Consider the following 17,336-nt stretch of genomic DNA (forward strand, 5'->3'; position numbering starts at 1 on the left):
CATAAATTTCCCTCAAGGAAATGCAAGCAGATTTTCCTCAACTCCCATCCTAACCTGTCTCTATGTTAACAAAACAAAGGGCATGGCCTCAAGATAAATCCTACATACGATGCCAGCCTGTCCTTCCTTAGTGACATGTCTATTCCTAACTGTTGTGAAGGAGAAACATCCTTTCACTCGTGCCTAGACCCGGAAGTAAGATTATGAGTCATTTGTTCACACTTGTTTGCTGAAAATGTACACGTTATAAGCTCTCGCTAGTATACGCTGATTATGGCAGCCTTTTCACTAGCCTGGGTTAAAACATATCCGGGTTAAAAGTTATCCGTTTCTGCGTCGCGTTCCCACTAACCCACTTGAAAAACGGATAAGTTTGAAAACGGGTCTCAAAGTGGGTCAGTTTTTACCCGGGTATCTTTTGACTCACCTGCGAGTTAATGGAAACGCCGAACCCGGATAACTTTTGATCCACTTGCAACAACAGCAACGTTCAAAAATTGAGACGGCGCCAAAAAATAAAAAAATAAAATCCTGGATGTCGATGTTGCTTCCATTGGCCTACAACGATAGAAATTGAAGGATTTTTTATGCAAATACTGATTTCTCTTACAACTTTTCACCCTGGATACATTTTAACCCGGCTTAGTGAGAACGATCAAAAAACGATTAAAAACGGGTCGAAGAAAAGTGCCGTTTCCATTGTAAAAACTGATAACTTTTAACCCGGATATGATTTAACCCAGGCTAGTGGAAAGGCTGCCTTTGTTTAACTGTAAATAGTTCGATTCTGTGCTTGTTATTATAAAATTGTGAAAACACAAAATGGTGTCGTCTTAAAATGTGCTGACCTTATTTTCCAAACACTAACTTATCTTACTATTAAATCAGAAACTTAATAAACTGATCAAATAACTCTATGTAAATGAATAGGATGCAGAGAATAACTTGTGCTAAAACTGCCAAGAAACATGTTCAATAGACGAATAGGGGCCAGAGGCTTTGCTCCATTGATGATTTTCTTAAGAGAACTTTTATTATTGATGGGAGAATAACTTTTTGTCTCATTTTTTCACTCTCCAAAACCTAAAATGCAAACAAATTTAAAGGTGGCTCCAAGCAAAAGTTGAAAAAATGATTAGCCGTACGATGTCAAATACAGATAAATTTGCCTTTCCTTTAATATGGATGATTCACTAATTGTCAATAATTGAAAGTCGATCACTGTGTTCAACTTCGATGTAGGATAGTTGTTCTCTGTTGGGAACTCGGGTTTACTTCTAAGCATTTTTTAACATTTCTGTCTGTGTCTGATAGGGGAAACTTAGCTGTAAGAATCCTTACCACAATCACTAGCAGGAACACACTAGATCGAAAAACCATTCCCGGTTCCGTTCACAAGATACCGAATTCAAGTCGTATGCTCTTACTTTTCACACTAAAAGATGTTCTATTCATAAATTTTAGAACCAGAGCCAAATTACAGTAGTTTGATGTAATCATGTGGACATATCTCAGTCAATTTTGTAACAGATCAACTGAAATTCATTTTATTGCAATCTTTCGGGCAATATAAATAACGATCAATGTAGGTAAATTGTACCAGGAAAAATTTTTTATTTTTTTTTATTTTAAAATAATTAACGACGTTTAACGGGCTATGCTCGAAACGTCGTTAATTATTTAAAAAAAAAATTTCCTGGTACAATTTACCTACATTGATCGTTATTTAAATTCATCATATTGTACCGCACGCATTTTAGTATATTTTCGGGCAATATGTTCGAAATCTAATCATTCCAGAAATATATATTTGTGGCGTCACCACTTTGCCACTATCGACCCATTAAATGCTTAAAAATGCCAGTTACATCCTAAGAGAAAACTACAAGAAACAAAGAAATAACGCTTTTAAAAAAAATGATAAGACTTGTATATGGTTTGATCTGAGAACCAATTTGGCTTGATGATAGTCAAAATGGCTTAATACAGAACATACAGAACTTCTCGTACTCTGTGGCCGGGAATAAATGGGATGGAAGTTGAAATGAATGGCAGAGCCATTGCTAAATCCAAAATTCAATAAACGTGGGAGGATAATAGACACGGTAGTGAACCTATGATGAAGTAAAATTATTGTGGAAAGTGACTGCAAGGACATGCTAGAATTTTAAATAGTTAGTTGTAGGTTTTTGTTTGAAATAAGGAGTGGAGGTAAGAAGCGGGGGTTCTCAACCCTGGTAAACGTGCACGAAAATCCCGGTAAGGAACAGAAGGGGGAGATTCTCAACTCCAGAGAAGAATGCTTTATCAGAAATTTGAATCATGATTATGTACAAAAGCTATACAGAGTATCGTTTGTTTTTGGATACCAAGCATATAATTGTTCTGAATTTCTTCAAGAACTCTTCCAGCCAGGATCCTATTTCCGAGACTTCTTCCAGGGGGTGGTTTCTAAAAAGGTTGTTGCAGTTCTTCGCTTCCTCTGGAAGAAATAAGAAAGAAAGGTCATCATCTGAACAATTTTACATGGCTTCTTATAAAATAACGGGTCCAGAAAAAGAGCTGGATGTAGAAAAATGAATAAGAAAAACATCACAGTTTACCAGATTTCCAGCAGCCACCACATCAATCAGAAGAGACGAATTACCATCCTAAAATGAAACGAACTTTCAGTAGTTTTGAAATTAAGCTTAGACCCTTCAGGCATTATATTAATATACACAAAATGTCCCCAACCTACCACAACCCAATACACAGATGTTTCTAAAACAGTCATGTTTCCTGCTATGCAGCTTTCAAAGAGATCGCGTTCTCTAGTAGGTGATCGCGTACTTCTGCGGGTGATCGCGTACTTCTGCGGGTAACCGCGTACTTCTGCGGGTAACCGCGAATATGGCGAAAAAATTACTTTGCTTCAACATACTTCCAGAATACAGCACAGTCTTGAAATGCAAGGCATAGCAGAAAGAGACAGTCTAAAATAACGGCCCATTAATGGTACTTCGGCCCTCCAAGCAACAAAACTTTGAAACTGGAATTCTTGGCAATCGACTTTAACGTATCGATGTCGACCGGAATTTTCTTGCACAAAATCCAATGAAAAAAGAAGCATAATCCACCCTAAAACATCTTGTGATATCAACCTTTGGTGAACGAAGAACTTTTTCTTCTCGTAAAATATGCCTAATGTATGCAAACAACTAGGCCACCATATTGATGACTTTAAAAGTATATATTAGATAATCAAAACTAATAAGTTGTAAGGATACAAAGCGACTCACTTGCACTTCTGTCTGGCTTGTTGAACTCAATGAAAAACCTAAAATAGAAGGAATTCGTGCAGAAAAAATCCGAGAGATAAAACATGAAAAAAGTATGTTTGGCTTGGAAAGTGTTCAAATGTTTGGGCTATGACTATCGCATCGGCGAGAGATGCCACGTGACTTAGTGCTAGCTTACAACTAACCAACGCTGAGCCCAATGCATGTTTGGTTACGTTTCCACAACACCGTTTTTATTGCTTTGCTATGGTTGATTCTTGTTGCAGCGTTTCAGAATAAAGTGTAGTTATACTCACCAATGAGAGGTGTTATGTCTTTGTTAGGAGCTAACAGCTCAAATTTGTGCCTAAAAAGAAAAGCGAAACAATTACAGTGCCAGTGCAAGTAGTATGAAGACACTAACTAGGCTCTAAAGAAATACCATTTTAGAAATAGATGAGAGTTTAGAAATAGATGAGAGTTTTTTAAATGTCTCAAACCAAAAGTTCATATCAAGAGGACATTAATTATGGCCAACACAACATGCCCAGCTGAAAAATATCTATCATCGAGCAAGTACTTGAAATATGAAATCACACTTTAAAAAAGAAAGAAAATGCTAAAAAAATATTTTATCAATTAAATTAATGCATAAGGATCAATTAAGGATGGCATTCCATTTTCTCTTATAAAGCTTCCCGCTAAAACATAATACTGTTGATATGAGTCTAATAGAATCCAATTCTTGGATATTTGAGCAAAAAAAGTTTGCAGTATAACATAGAGTAGTGTCTTTACTTACTTTAAAGTCTGCAGTTCGAATTCACAGTTCCCTAGAGCTTGCTTCAGTTCATAAAGAAGGAGCAGATCGTTTCTGGAATATTAAATAAAAAGCAAACAAATTTATTCAACATCGCTGGTCACTGCAACTTGTAATGTTAATGGACTAACAATTGGGGGATACAGGAAGAGTGAAGCCACGTTTTGATAGGTGACTGCAACATCTTATATCTTCTTATATATTGGCTATCGTGGTACAAAATGCACTTCTTTCAACCATCATTGATGCGATAGCACACTGTCCGATCAGCACACTAGTTGATCTACAAACTTAAGCTGATTCGTTTTTTAATTAAAAAATTAGAAGTGCAACGTTCTGAAGAAACTATATCGCGGCAGAAGTTCAACATAAGAATTAAAGCTCTAATAAAGAAAACTCCAGGTAATATATAGGATAGTTGAAAATATGTTTAAGAAAAACTGTTTCAGTCGGAGGATTTAAATTCCATCGAAAGTTAAAGCAAACATGATGAAGGTTTTGATGACAGGCCAGCAAGCATTTGAAATATGCAACTGAAACTTTTCGCCTGTGACTCTTCAGATTATAAAATGTCAAAACATAGATCGAAAACTCAAAGCTAGGAAATATATATACCCAGTTGTGAATCGAAATAGACCAATCAGAAACGCGAGCACATGACTGCTGAGTTTGCCCAACAGTGCCGCTTGCTTATTGAAAATATTAGTCCTAAGGTGAAAACGAACTCCTTCTGTCTACAAAATGGCAAAATTTTTAAATTTTGTACAACCAGCAATTTCCATACCTTAATTCGTTGAATTCCAGCACAATTTTTTCAGTAGGCATTGGATACAGTTCTGCAACAAAACACAAAATAGCATGAACATTAGGAACAGGGGCGGACACTTGGTCAAATATTGGGGGGGGCGGCAAGTCTATTGTTTTAATAAAGTGACATTGTTCTCCAACCGCCCCCCCTCGCCCCCCAGGTGTCCGCCACTGTTAAAGAAGAATTGATTTCATTAGAACACATTCCATATGTGTAAAACTTTAAATACTACGACTAAAACAAAAGATGCTTGAGGCTGTTTAAATGTTTGTACGTTAAGTGTATATTTACAATCATGAAGACTACATAAATAAAAGAGTTATGAAGTTATGGCTTAGGCATCACAAATACGTCATCGATAAAAGTACAAAAATACACTAACTAATAAAATAACAAATAAAAAAGTTTTATCTGCTCGATATGGCATTCAGTTGCGACCTTTCATTTACAAGTTTAGCAAGAATACATTAAGTACAGTTAACTTCGTCTAAACCAATCAAAGCACACTACAGCTAATTTCATGTCAGCATTCTATCAGCTGTTTTATCGATCTTGAGTGCAACTTAAATCTGCATGGATACACAGCCTTTAAAAGGCAACCAATAGGTACTTGAAGGCAATAGACAGATACTAGAGAGAGGTCAAAATCAAAATTGACAAATCGAAAAGCGCGATACCAATCACACGTTTATTTATTGGTCAATAGTTGATTGACAGGTGGTTTCAGTCACTTGTCGATTGCCTTTCATAAGTCTAGCATTTGTGGGAGCTGGGGAAAAGACTCACCTACGCCAAGACCATCCAGCAATTGCTCGACGGCTTTTGCTTTCTTGGTGCCAACAGACTGTGGCATTTTGAGCTGAAATACGAGATAAATAAAATTAAAGCTTCAAATATTGACCGTCGAAAAATGGCTTGACAGCCTGATTATGCTTGTCTGTTGCTTGATTGACCTTGCTATGGTGGATGTTTTGTAGATATCGAGCTCGTTTGTTTCAGTTAGGCACAGCCAGGTTCTAGGTATGTTGCTTTGCTAAGTCAAGAAAAAAGGCTGCGAGAAATGAGGCCATGTTTTGATGGAAGACATGTGTGGAAAGCCCAGTAAAGATTCTCGTTTGTAACGAAAGCACGAGTGAGCTAAAATACTAATTAAAAAATACTGTGCAACAGTTTTCAGTTATTATCATTAAACAACAAAACCATGCTTACTTTTGAGCTTCGAAGATATGACCCTGCTCCCTTTGACTCTGGGAACCTGATTCCCGCTAGTTGCTCTGTTGTTTTTTGCTTCACTTCCAAAACCTGCTGGTCCGATTTTCGCTTTTGCTTCTTTTTACCCTGCTTTTTGTCTTTCCTATAAAAAGTTTTGTAAAACATGCTAAGATGATTTGCGCCTGTCAAAAACCATAAACCACGTTAAGAAGAAAAGTAACCAACAACAAAAGAGGAAAAATATAATCAAATAAGTGCAAAGCGTCAAGATGGCAGGGAAAAGCAGGTGTAGCTTAAGTAAATTTTTTGTCTGACAATCCACAGAGTACGACACAGAAAACTGACAGAAGTTGTGCAGAGATTTGCATCCATTAACGGATTGAAATGACATGACTGCAAAATTGCCCTTTTGATTGGTTCCTTGCTTTATCCAATCAGCAGGTGCCTACCGTTCGCAGAGCTGAAGAAAGAAGAAGAAAAACTCTCTCTGCTTACCCAAAACCGGATTTTTGTTATGTTTCCGCAATTTCATGCCATTTTGTCCTATATTCTTAGTAATAAATTTCAAAACGCAAGAAAAGTGAAAGGATTGCAAAAAATCACGTAAAATGTTTGAAAATTATGAAGAGGCTAACCTTGGTTTCGACCTTTGATGGCTGAAAAGAGAGAGACTACTTATAATTAACAACTTCAAAAAGAGACTACTTCAAAAACTGAACAATCAGAGTAAAGTACACTTTTAAATGCGTTACTGAATATCACCTAAATTAGCGTGCTTATTTAATTGCCTTAGTCAAGTTACATTGTATTTATAAACATTGAAAAACTCTCCTTTCCAAATGACTAGCTTCCTCAAGACTCATCTTTATTAATCACAAAATTCAGCTTCCGAGGATCTTGAGGTAAGAAAAATGAAAAGCTCTCCTTGAAAACTCACTTTCGCAAGCCTCAGGGGGGAGGGGGGGGGGGGGGGGTTTAAGTTTTTATAACGGAGCTTTTCCAACACAAAAGGCTTATGATGAAAATTACTGTTTACCGTTCGATATCATAAAGGCAGAGCTGTACACGCTTTCGTGTGAAGAAAAGGACAGTTAACGCTTAATGCGGTCATCAGGAAACGGCTGAAAGGGTTTATTTGTATACGTCAAATGAATAAATCATATACTAGGGAAATTACACTTAAAGAAATAGTAAAAGAAACAGAACCCGCTCGAGAAAACTTTGTGTTCAGACATCTGTGGCTTCTTTTCAGCGGCTGTTATCAATTTGTTCAATTCCAACTGCTTTTTCTCTCGTTCTTTTTTCCTTGATTCTATTTTCTTCTGCTCTGAAACAAGCATATCCTCCTCTTCTACCTGTGCGTATGGAAATAATACCATTTAAGTAAAAAGATACCTAAATTGTTGCAGTGATGGCTAGAGACACGATGCCTGAGAATGCTACTAAAATTTTCCTATAAATTTGAGCAATGAATTTAGATTCTTTTTTTGGGTTTACATAACAAAAAAGGGCTACATAACTACGTCTTGAAATCTTTTCTAGAATATTTCTAATCAGGACCAGAAAAAACATAAAATGTTGCTGCATATGAGAACACAGCTGAATCTATTAAAAAATTGCAGAGATATGGCAGAGGCTACTTCCCTACCAACTCACTTGAATTCTTAAATTCAGAAACCAGCCAGAACAAAAGCCAGCCAGAACAACCAGAACGAAAGAAATTTTTCACGAATTTTAGGTCAATCACATCGATTTTAAAAGTATTTTGGACATTTCCAGGTATATTGACAAGTGTTGGAAGATAAAAAAGATCTAACTGAGAATTAAAATGCCTTTAGCTCTGTTTGTATGTTGAGGGATAATTCTAGATCATCTCTTGCCAATTTGAATTAATTCCCTTTTAAGCACACAGGAATTAATTCTCTTGCCCTTTTAAGCACAGAGGACGTTTCAAAAGTTGAGCACAAGTTATGATGTGATGTGATATGATGTGCGGTCTACCTGCTCGGGGGTTCTGTTATACAACTTCAGCAATTGCTCTTTGCGCTTGGCTTCGTGTTCAGCATCGAAAACAGGGGGTTCACTATCATGCTCCTTTCCAGGCTGGGCTTGAACCTACGAGAAGATTAAACAGAATGAGCCAGGGACGATGCATTGGGGATGCACCAGGGACACATGTCCACAAATTTGAAAAAATTCACTTTCCTAAGAAGAAACCTTTTCAAAAAAGTGTCCCAAATGGGGTCCCTTCCTTTCTGTGCCCCTCCACAACATCATCACAACAGTATTTCATTTGAAGATCGCCCAACACTCATCATGATATTAATGTCCGAAATGACTTTAGGTAAAAACAATTTCAAATCCAGGAGGAGAAAATGGCGTTTTTGATTGGTTCATTGTTTTTGACCAATAAGCGGCCGCTATTCCCTTACCTACAATCCTTGACAAAAATTTTGCGACAAACTGCAATTTTGCAATTTTTTTAATTTATGTTTTCTTTGTTAATATGAATCCTTCGTTCTCCATGAATCAATGTTAGACAAGTAGATCTATCAATTGTTCTAAAAAAGTATGCATTCAATAGCGAAGTTTTTTTTAAAAAGGGGAAGGGGAGGGCAAAGGTGTTTGTTTCACGCCTGCTTTTTCTGTCCCTATTCTGCTGATACATTTGCTAAGTCGTGACACCTTTATTGAATCATAAAGATAAATGAAAAAAGCCTTTCTTCTCAGCCAGGATACCACGTTATTTTTGTATACTTAATTATGATTTTCTATGTCAAAATCGATTTGATACTTTCACTACAATCAGCGTTTTGTATAAAAACACAAGTTTTAAACAATAAATACACCAAAAGCGGTACCTTGAAAAGCCTTCCAACCAAATCGTAATACCGTCCTTTGAGCTCCTCCATTGATCTTTTCTGATAAAATAAATGAGGTTGAAGTCAGTACCTTAGATGTAGAAGACATAGGGGCAAGGAAGGCCTCTAATCACAGCCCCCCTCTCATCACAGCCCCCCTCTCATCACACCCTCTCCCCTAACCAGGCAACCTTTTTTACCCTTCAGATTCCATTTGGGCAGTTCTATCTCAATAAAGCTATAGTGTTTGGGGAATATCTATCATACTTAGCCCCCCTGCTAAACTTTTGTACCCGCTTCACTGGCGGTAAATACAACTCGTTTAAACGAATGGCCTATAAATGGGTCTGCAAGAGTCGCAACATTGGGTGGCTGTCGCATTGTTCTTATAGTTTATGATCTCAAGTTGCTACAGAAAAGTAAACTTTGTTCAAGACTGCAAATATTGAGTTATTCTTTCTGTTTTATGCAAAAAATGAAGGCACATCACAAAGAAAGGTTTCCTGATATTTGACGAAGCGAGCATTTGACAAACGAAGGCTTGTCAATGCCAGGAAATTCCATTGTGCGGGTTCTGACATCATCGTATTCATCCTACTCTCAACAATGCATTTTCACCAGCTTTTAAGATGACAGGGTAATTTGGCATTTAAACGTAAGAACACATACAAACGACACAGGTTAAATGACATTAAAAGAAAACGGCTGCTGCGGACCAATAGGAAATTACATGAGCTTGAACAACCAGACGAAAGATTAATGCAACCTAGGCAATAACGTTGTGATCTGCAATCCTGGAGCACTTTCTCAAAAATATTATTCTAAGAACACAATTTGCCATTATAGTTTGTTCATCTCTATCGTATGCTGCTAGCTCTAATGAACAAGATAAACTTAAAGGCACTCGACAGATATAAACGTAGCTTAAGCCAGCTGTCAATCAACATTAGCCAATCAATGAGAGTGTGAGTGGAATCGCACTCACTGATTGGCCAATTCTGGTTGAAAGGCGGTTTAAGCTCCTTTTAGCATCTTTTAGCTGCCTTTAGAGCAAATGTTCATTGCTATGATACAAATGAAATACCAATTAAATGTAAACTTAATTATAATTATATGATAATCCTTTCATTATAACTATACGTCTGAAAAATTGTGAGAAATGAGAATCAAATTTTATTGTTAGCCAAAATGATTTAGGTATCATAAAATATAGGCTTAACGATTAAAGATAAACAAAGTTTTCATAGTAAATTCCGTATTCTTGCCTTTTTTCATAACTGATAATCTTATGTTCAGTTCTATACTGTACAAAGTATCTTCCGCAGTGTAAAGAAACCTACCTTGAAGGTGACTCGGTCGTATCGATCATTTATAACCACAAATCGGAGATCAAATCTCCTAAAATCAAGAGGAAAAGAGTCAATCAGAACGTTTAAGGAACAGCTGAAAAAATTACATATGCAAAAGTTTTGAAGTAAGATCAATTACATTAAAATCATTATTAATGTCTAAAATTTAATTAGCTATGCAGTCTTCGTCATAAGAAAATCACCATGCGTGTGGCAAACCACACGCATTATTTCTTTCATGCGTGCGATTCACACTCTTAAAAATCAGGCTATTTCGGACCCCGTTTATACAATCCTGTTCAAAAACGGAACTGCGACGGTAGAAAATTCGTTTTCTTTCGTAACAGGGTCGAAACCATTCCGGATAGCAGAGCAAAATTAACTCGGTTCCAGAGTGCTGGCGTGAACGAAAGGGCGAGCCGCAACCGTTTTATCACCGTTCCAAACTTGCACGCAGGGCCGCCTAGAGAAGTGGAGGCCCTGGGGCATAAGCGGAGAATTTGGCCCCTGCGAGCGAAGCGAGCAGAAAATTTTTTTGCGACCACGCCCTTTAAACTAGCTTAAATTCGTTCATTCGCTTAAAATGCTTTACTGTTTTAGGCATAATTTTGTTACTTTTAATCAATTTTATTTCAAAACAGAATCCATTACTTTATAAGGCCCCCTACACCTCGAAGCCCTGGGACAATTTGCAGAGAACTTGAGTGTTTCTACTGTGTTCATTCCGAGAACGTTCGACATTACAGGACAACTATACAGAATTATTGATTAATACAGTGGCGTAGATAAAGGGGGTCAAAGGGCGGGGCGAAACCCCTCGCTCCCTGTACAGCTAAACTGCTGTTTTGTCGGAAAACTTCTGATCTGATCGGAAATTTACATGGTTTTCTATTTAAATCCAAATGTTACATTTTGAGAGAAAATATTTTAAAGTTGAATATGGTGATCTCTTCAGTTGTTCTGAATTAGATTGGCAATCTCTTTCAATAAGGTATAGAACTTAAAAATGCCTTTTGTCAGAAGAAAGACAAGAAAAATCTTCGAGTAGAATGATTTATGACACGTGACTTACGTGAAGTTATGTACAAATTTTGAAAAAAATAAAAGCTCTTATAAAATTTTTGTCGGAAAATCTAAATTTCTCGCCCCTTTTATGAATTTTCCTATCTACATCACTAGATTGATATTAACCTTGATTGTCGGAAGATCTTCTTTTTGCGGGTCTATTCGTCGCCTGCCTCTCGCATCCATGATAAAAAAGCCCATTTTCTTTTGAGAAATTTTATCGATATTTACCTTGATAATGGCGAAAACGGGAAGGTAAAAGTTTTGGACACTACCTGACGTTCGCCATGTTTCCGGGAGAATTAGAACAAAGCAAAGCGATAAGCCACGATACAGAGCGAAATAGGCACTATTAAAAGAATTAGCAGATTTTGCTCAGCTTATGAAAAACAAAACTTCCAATGTTTCGTTGAAGAAAACAATGTTATGCAGGTCAAAAATGACGGTCAAATATACAACTCATGCGTGCGATCAATCGCTCGCATTATTGGTGCCATGCGTGTGCCGATGCGTGCGCGTGCGATCGCACGCATTAAACGACGAAGACTGGCTATGAATAATATTTCGCCCTGGCATACAGAGCAAAAGTGAACGGATTAAAAGAGTGTACAAATTCAAAATAGGCGATGGTGGTGTCGAATTGGTTGATGTGGAATGGTGTGAATTCAGCGCAGCGTAGAAGAAACAGGTAAGAATGTGGAAGAGGGAAGGGTGGCGAGTGATGTGATGGAGCGTGTGTGGTAGTGGTGGAATGAAAGTGCTATGAGGGTGTGCAATGGTGATAATAGTAATAATACCATACGCAAGAATACCTTATATTTAAATATAATGCTAAAAGCATTAGGCAGAGAATCCACAAAAGTAGTTGGCAATGCATTAGGAATCACAAAAATACAAAAGGCTTAAGTAATTTGTTTTTTTGAGGTGTTTTTGAGTTCTGCTCCCAGCCTTTCTTGACAATGTTTAAATTTGCAGTTATACAGATCAGCCTTCCATTGAATCAACCACTACAGTTTGCAGTTTTAGATCACATCTTCAATCCTCAATCGGATTTGGCTTTATGCTTACTTTTGGTCACGTTCCGACGTTTATACTCAGAACTTTGCCACACCAACACTAATTAAGCATGCCATGTTTCCGCTATTTCGTGCAATCTTAAAATTCTGCGGTTCCAAGAACTTATTTGATGGAATATTTTATTGTGCTATATTCTTAGTATTTCGTACCATCTGCTAATTTTCTTCTCCAAAAATCACTAAGCAGACGATAAAAAACGTTACAAATAACTAAGTGGCGAGAGTTAGCCAACAAGAGCAATGTCTTCCAGTTAAGACTATTTTTAAATTTGGACATAACTTTTTATTGTCTCGATAGAGCGTTGAAAGAAGTCAAAAACATACACAAAATGGCCTACATTTCTGTCCCACCCTAGAGTTTGGCCTTGCATGATAATAATCAAAATAATAACAGAGTTACCTGCATAAATCTAAGAGATGATCAGTCTCGTCTTTTGTCCAACTGTTTTTCTTATCTTCAAGATACAACTAAAAAAGAACAAGAATAATCAAATTGAGTTGGTTGAATTGACTCTTTAGGCATTCGAAATCTTTCCTAGAAGTCACATCAGCAGTGTTACAAAGTGGAAGGTAGATAAAAAACGAAAGTTTGGTTAACAATTATGATAGAAATGAAACAATATACCTTATATTCTTCATCAGTATAGCTTGGTATTTCAACAACCTGAGTTGAGAAGATTTTCAAAAATTAAAAATGTCCATCCGACAATGAAACAAAAAAGTGAAAAAAATTTTTGGTTAAGCTAAAAAACAACCCTTTTTAACTTTCTTTAAGGATTGGTCCCTAGGTCAGGGGTGGACAAATCTGGTTAAAAGGTGGTCCACCATTGGGAGACCTGCAGCTTTTTTATTGGTCTCCAGCAAATGGCCTGTGGTCTCCCAAAAAAGAACTCTGGCGACAGGGTTGGGCATTTCAAGTAAAAAATTTGGTTGCCGAGCAGTTACCCTGTGTAATGAAAAGAGGCCCCCCACAGATAAAAACTGGTCGACCCAGGTGTGCAGGAGACCAAATTGGCCACCCTTGGTAGGTATCATTATGGTTTTTCATGAAGAAATAGCAAAAATGACAATTAAAATTGATGAAGAAAATCTTATTACAATAGGTAAGACAATTTGAAAATCTTAACTCTTTCTTGGTAGTCACAGGTGCTAGGAAAGGTGTAAAGGTGATAATGAGCAACAGGTATGAGGGAGATATGTATAAAATAATCCAGCTTAAGATGGGCCATAAAAACAACGCTTATACTGTATAGATCCAGGAAAACGTTCAGTTCTTGAAAAAAGTATAAGAATTCGTAAATATAAAGATGATTCATAATAAAGAGGAAAGTGACTACAGTAATGAAAACGATGTACTAAGCTTCAGATTAATAGTAAAGACTATGAATCACAGACAACGTAACAAACCTTATTAAATTTTGCGAATGGATATGCCTTTCCCTCGTCATTTTTCCTTCTCCAATGATGCATTTCCAAGTCATCTTTTCTTGACGGATTTTTAAAAGCTTCCCACTGCCATGACCGGACCTTACTTCTTCCAATTTTTGCTTTTACTTGCTTGTATCCCCTTCCAGTATCAGATGGAGTCATAGATGATGGGTCCCTATCATGATATACCATTCATAATTGAGCAAACTACATTTGATAATTTCAATAGAGCACATGTTTCCGTTCTGAGCTTTTAAGAAGAAATCTTCCAGACAGATCTGCACATCAGGTCGAGATCAGGAAATGTACACAAAATAAATGAAACACATTTCCTTCTGGTAAAGAAAAATTCCACAAATCTTGCCGATTTCTAAGAAAATTCCACAAGGATGTGCTGCATCCAGAGCCACTGAGAGCATTGCTTAGCCTAGGGGCAAGCCTAAAGCAATTATCCTAAAATGCTTTTAATAAAATGCATAAAAACTTATATACTTACATTTATCAATTTTTGGAAAGCATTTTTAAACTCTCTCAGCACAGATATGATTTGTAATTAGTTATTATTAAGAGTCATATTTTAAATAATGATGGTTTAATGTTGCTACAAATTTTAATGGTGCAGGTGATAGGTTAGTTCACTGGTTAAGAGTTCAGACTACAGATCGGTAGCTGAGATTCAAGTTCAGTCATAACCAAATATTCATTTCAAGGAAAATCACTATTCTAGGCATTAAAATCACAAGGTGTAGTCACACTATGAGGGAGGATCAGGAACATCATCAGTAAGCATAGATTTACATTGTCCTAAACTATGATAACCATTTGCTGAATTTACCTCTGGTCACTGTAAAGAAGAGCATAGAGTTCTCTGTGCATACCCTCCGGTCTTTTAAATACTGTGTCAGTGGTCCTTCTGAGTCGTTTCTGTTGAAAGAAATATAAAAGCTTAAATAAAAGATAAGCCCTTGATAAAGTACCAATTTTCAATAACTGCAACATCCTTCTGATAGAATGGTGACCAAACAGAGTTTGCATATTCTAAATGAGGTCAAACAAGTGCTTTCAAAAGCTGTATCATTCATGTCTCTATTCAAATATGACCATATATATATATATTAGTGTCATCAGCAAAGAGATAAAAAAGTTTTGGAGATGAATTAGGAAAGTCATTTATCGAAATAAAGAATAGCAAAGGACCAAGGACATAGCACCCCATATGTGAAACTAAGTAGATTGGAACTAAAACCATAAACAAAGACATCATTTTCCCTATCAGTAAGGTAGGATCTAGACTAGTTAAAAGCATGGTCATGTATTCCGCAATGTTCAAGTTTTCCCAAAAGAATTTCATAATTCGCAGTATCAAATGCTTTTTGCAGATCATGAAAAATCCCACATCTATATTTTCTATTGTCTAGACTTCCCTTTAGATTCTCTGTCATACTAATGTGCATGGTTAGAATGGCTGGCACGAAAACCAAATTGAAGTGAATACAGAACATTGTGTTGCTCTAAGAAGTTATACAGATGTTTATACAGTACTTTTTCTGTAATCTAACTAAAGACTGACAAAAGGGATATTGGTCTATAATTAGAGGTTGCAGCAGAACAACCTTTCTTAAACAGGGGAATAACTTTAGCTAGTTTCATTTTGTCAGGGAAAATGCCACACTGAAATTAGGATATTAATGGGCATAAAATTTAAAAAAATTTGTTGGAATACTGTTTGGGCCTCCAGATTTGCCTTATTTTAGCAGATTGATTATATCAGATATTTCAAAAGAGACAAATGGGGAAATAAACAATGATTTATTGATTCTTTTACCCATAAAACATACAGGTGATTTTTGAGATCTTGGTATTGATTTGGTAACATTGTGAGGGACATCAACAAAAAACGTATTGAAGATATTTGCAATTACAGCTGGGTCAGATGTTATATTACCATTAGAGTCCTTCATTTTGGCTATAATATTTGCATTGCATTTCTTGATATCCATGATTGACTTAATGCTGGACTTTATTGTTCTATGTTGTTACAATTAGATTGAAACTGATTACAAAAGTAAGAAGCTTTATCCGGTTAATGTCAATGTAACTGGTCTATAATTACCTCTGTCTGATTTGTTTAAGTATTTTTTTATAAACCAATTCATTTACAATACAGACATATTACACAACACTATCCTCTAAAAAAACTTTACAACTCAGATAAGATAAGCTTGATCCTCATTCTCAGTTATTACTAAATTTATCAGGAAAACTGTTGCGATTATCAAGGGAATTTTCAATTTGGATGGTTATATTTAGTTTTCTTAGTATGTTGTTTAGCTTAGTTTTTGTGTAATATAATAACACCCCCTCCCCCGCCATTCGTTTTAACACAAATAAAAGGACTTGGATATACCTGTTTGTTTCCATGTATGATTGTATTTTTAGATGTTGGCGTTTGAGGTGAGCCCTCAATTTCGAGAATGTCTCTAACATCAGCCATTTCGAGTGTTTGATGTGTTTTTTCTTGAACAAAACTCCCGTCGATTCGATTTAGGCCTAAAAGAAAATGGCGGCTTGGACAGTGTTAGCTGAATCGAAACGAGGCTATGATCAAAGAGGGAAAAGTTGCTTTCTAAATTCAGTCATACCTTTATTGAGATCGGTAAGTTAGGAAACCATATTATAAAATCTGAAGCTTTAAGGCGGAAAAGTTTCGGAAAAAATACTTTTAAATTCATTTTCAACATATTTTGATAAAAATTTTTGGACAAATGCTTTTTGCATGATATGAGAATTGATGCTAATGCCAACTTCAATTTTGCACTTATTTTTAAAAGAATACTACAAATTCCATGCAGCATCGATATTTTTTTAAAAAATCTCGTTTTGAGCCAGATTTTATTCCTATACCATATTTTTTTTTCAATGTGTATGGTTTAAGCGGGAAATCGCCCGCCCACGAATAGAAACTACGCTTTTTGAAAATAAAAACGAAATTTGTCTGTTATCATGCGAGTTCCGTTTGGGGATCCAATAGACTTACGTAACCCTGGCTTACGAAGTCCCTTTACGTTTTTAGCCCAATCAGGCAACTGCTAAATAATGAAATACAAGCATATGTGCTGAGCTGTGGAAGTTTCGGAAGTCTTCATGAAAATTTGATGATTCTGAGCCTGAATATTCTTATAGGCAGTGTAAATTACACCTACTTAGTTAGTTCAAGATGCTGATATTGTCAGAATATGATTTTATGTACATCAACCAGAAGCTTTGATACAAGATCTCCAATGCTGTACAACTTTAATGATTTTGACGTACCTGTCCAGCGTTTTTGTTGTCAAAATGATTTTCAGGGTGTAAGACGTATGACCTTATTTTTTCTCGACACCCGTATGACCATTAAAATGTCTCCAAGTTTATTGTTTAAAGCAGACTTTTCAAGATACTGAAAGCATTGGCATAA

The 17,336-nt window shown here is 36.3% G+C and overlaps 1 protein-coding gene across 1 annotated transcript; it reads right to left on the reverse strand.

The window, feature by feature from the left end:
- Positions 1-1,773: 1,773 nt before the first annotated feature.
- Positions 1,774-16,473, reverse strand: LOC135694318 (DNA methyltransferase 1-associated protein 1). Its single transcript, XM_065213000.2, has 18 exons — positions 16,287-16,473; positions 14,715-14,803; positions 13,859-14,054; positions 13,077-13,115; positions 12,852-12,919; positions 10,302-10,359; positions 8,962-9,021; positions 8,102-8,215; positions 7,307-7,455; positions 6,736-6,756; positions 6,098-6,242; positions 5,675-5,747; positions 4,865-4,916; positions 4,063-4,134; positions 3,578-3,627; positions 3,282-3,319; positions 2,604-2,651; positions 1,774-2,482 (listed from the first exon to the last, which is right to left on the reverse strand). Exons 1-18 carry the CDS (start codon positions 16,371-16,373, stop codon positions 2,420-2,422), a joined length of 1,422 nt encoding a protein of 473 aa, XP_065069072.2. The 5' UTR covers positions 16,374-16,473; the 3' UTR covers positions 1,774-2,419.
- Between the last annotated feature and the right edge of the window lie 863 nt (positions 16,474-17,336).

Source organism: Rhopilema esculentum, chromosome 8 (assembly GCF_057945365.1).
Source record: "Rhopilema esculentum isolate cy_ngs chromosome 8, ASM5794536v1, whole genome shotgun sequence".
Lineage (NCBI taxonomy): Eukaryota > Metazoa > Cnidaria > Scyphozoa > Rhizostomeae > Rhizostomatidae > Rhopilema > Rhopilema esculentum.

Coding starts and splice junctions, on each gene's coding strand:
- LOC135694318 (XM_065213000.2), bottom strand. CDS start 16,373: ATGGCTGATGTTAGAGACATTCTCGAAATTGAGGGCTCACCTCAAACG. Junction 7,456..8,101: donor ATAACAGAACCCCCGAGCAG/GTAGACCGCACA, acceptor CCATACGCACAG/GTAGAAGAGGAGGATATGCT. Junction 5,748..6,097: donor CATATCTTCGAAGCTCAAAA/GTAAGCATGGTT, acceptor CTCGTATTTCAG/CTCAAAATGCCACAGTCTGT.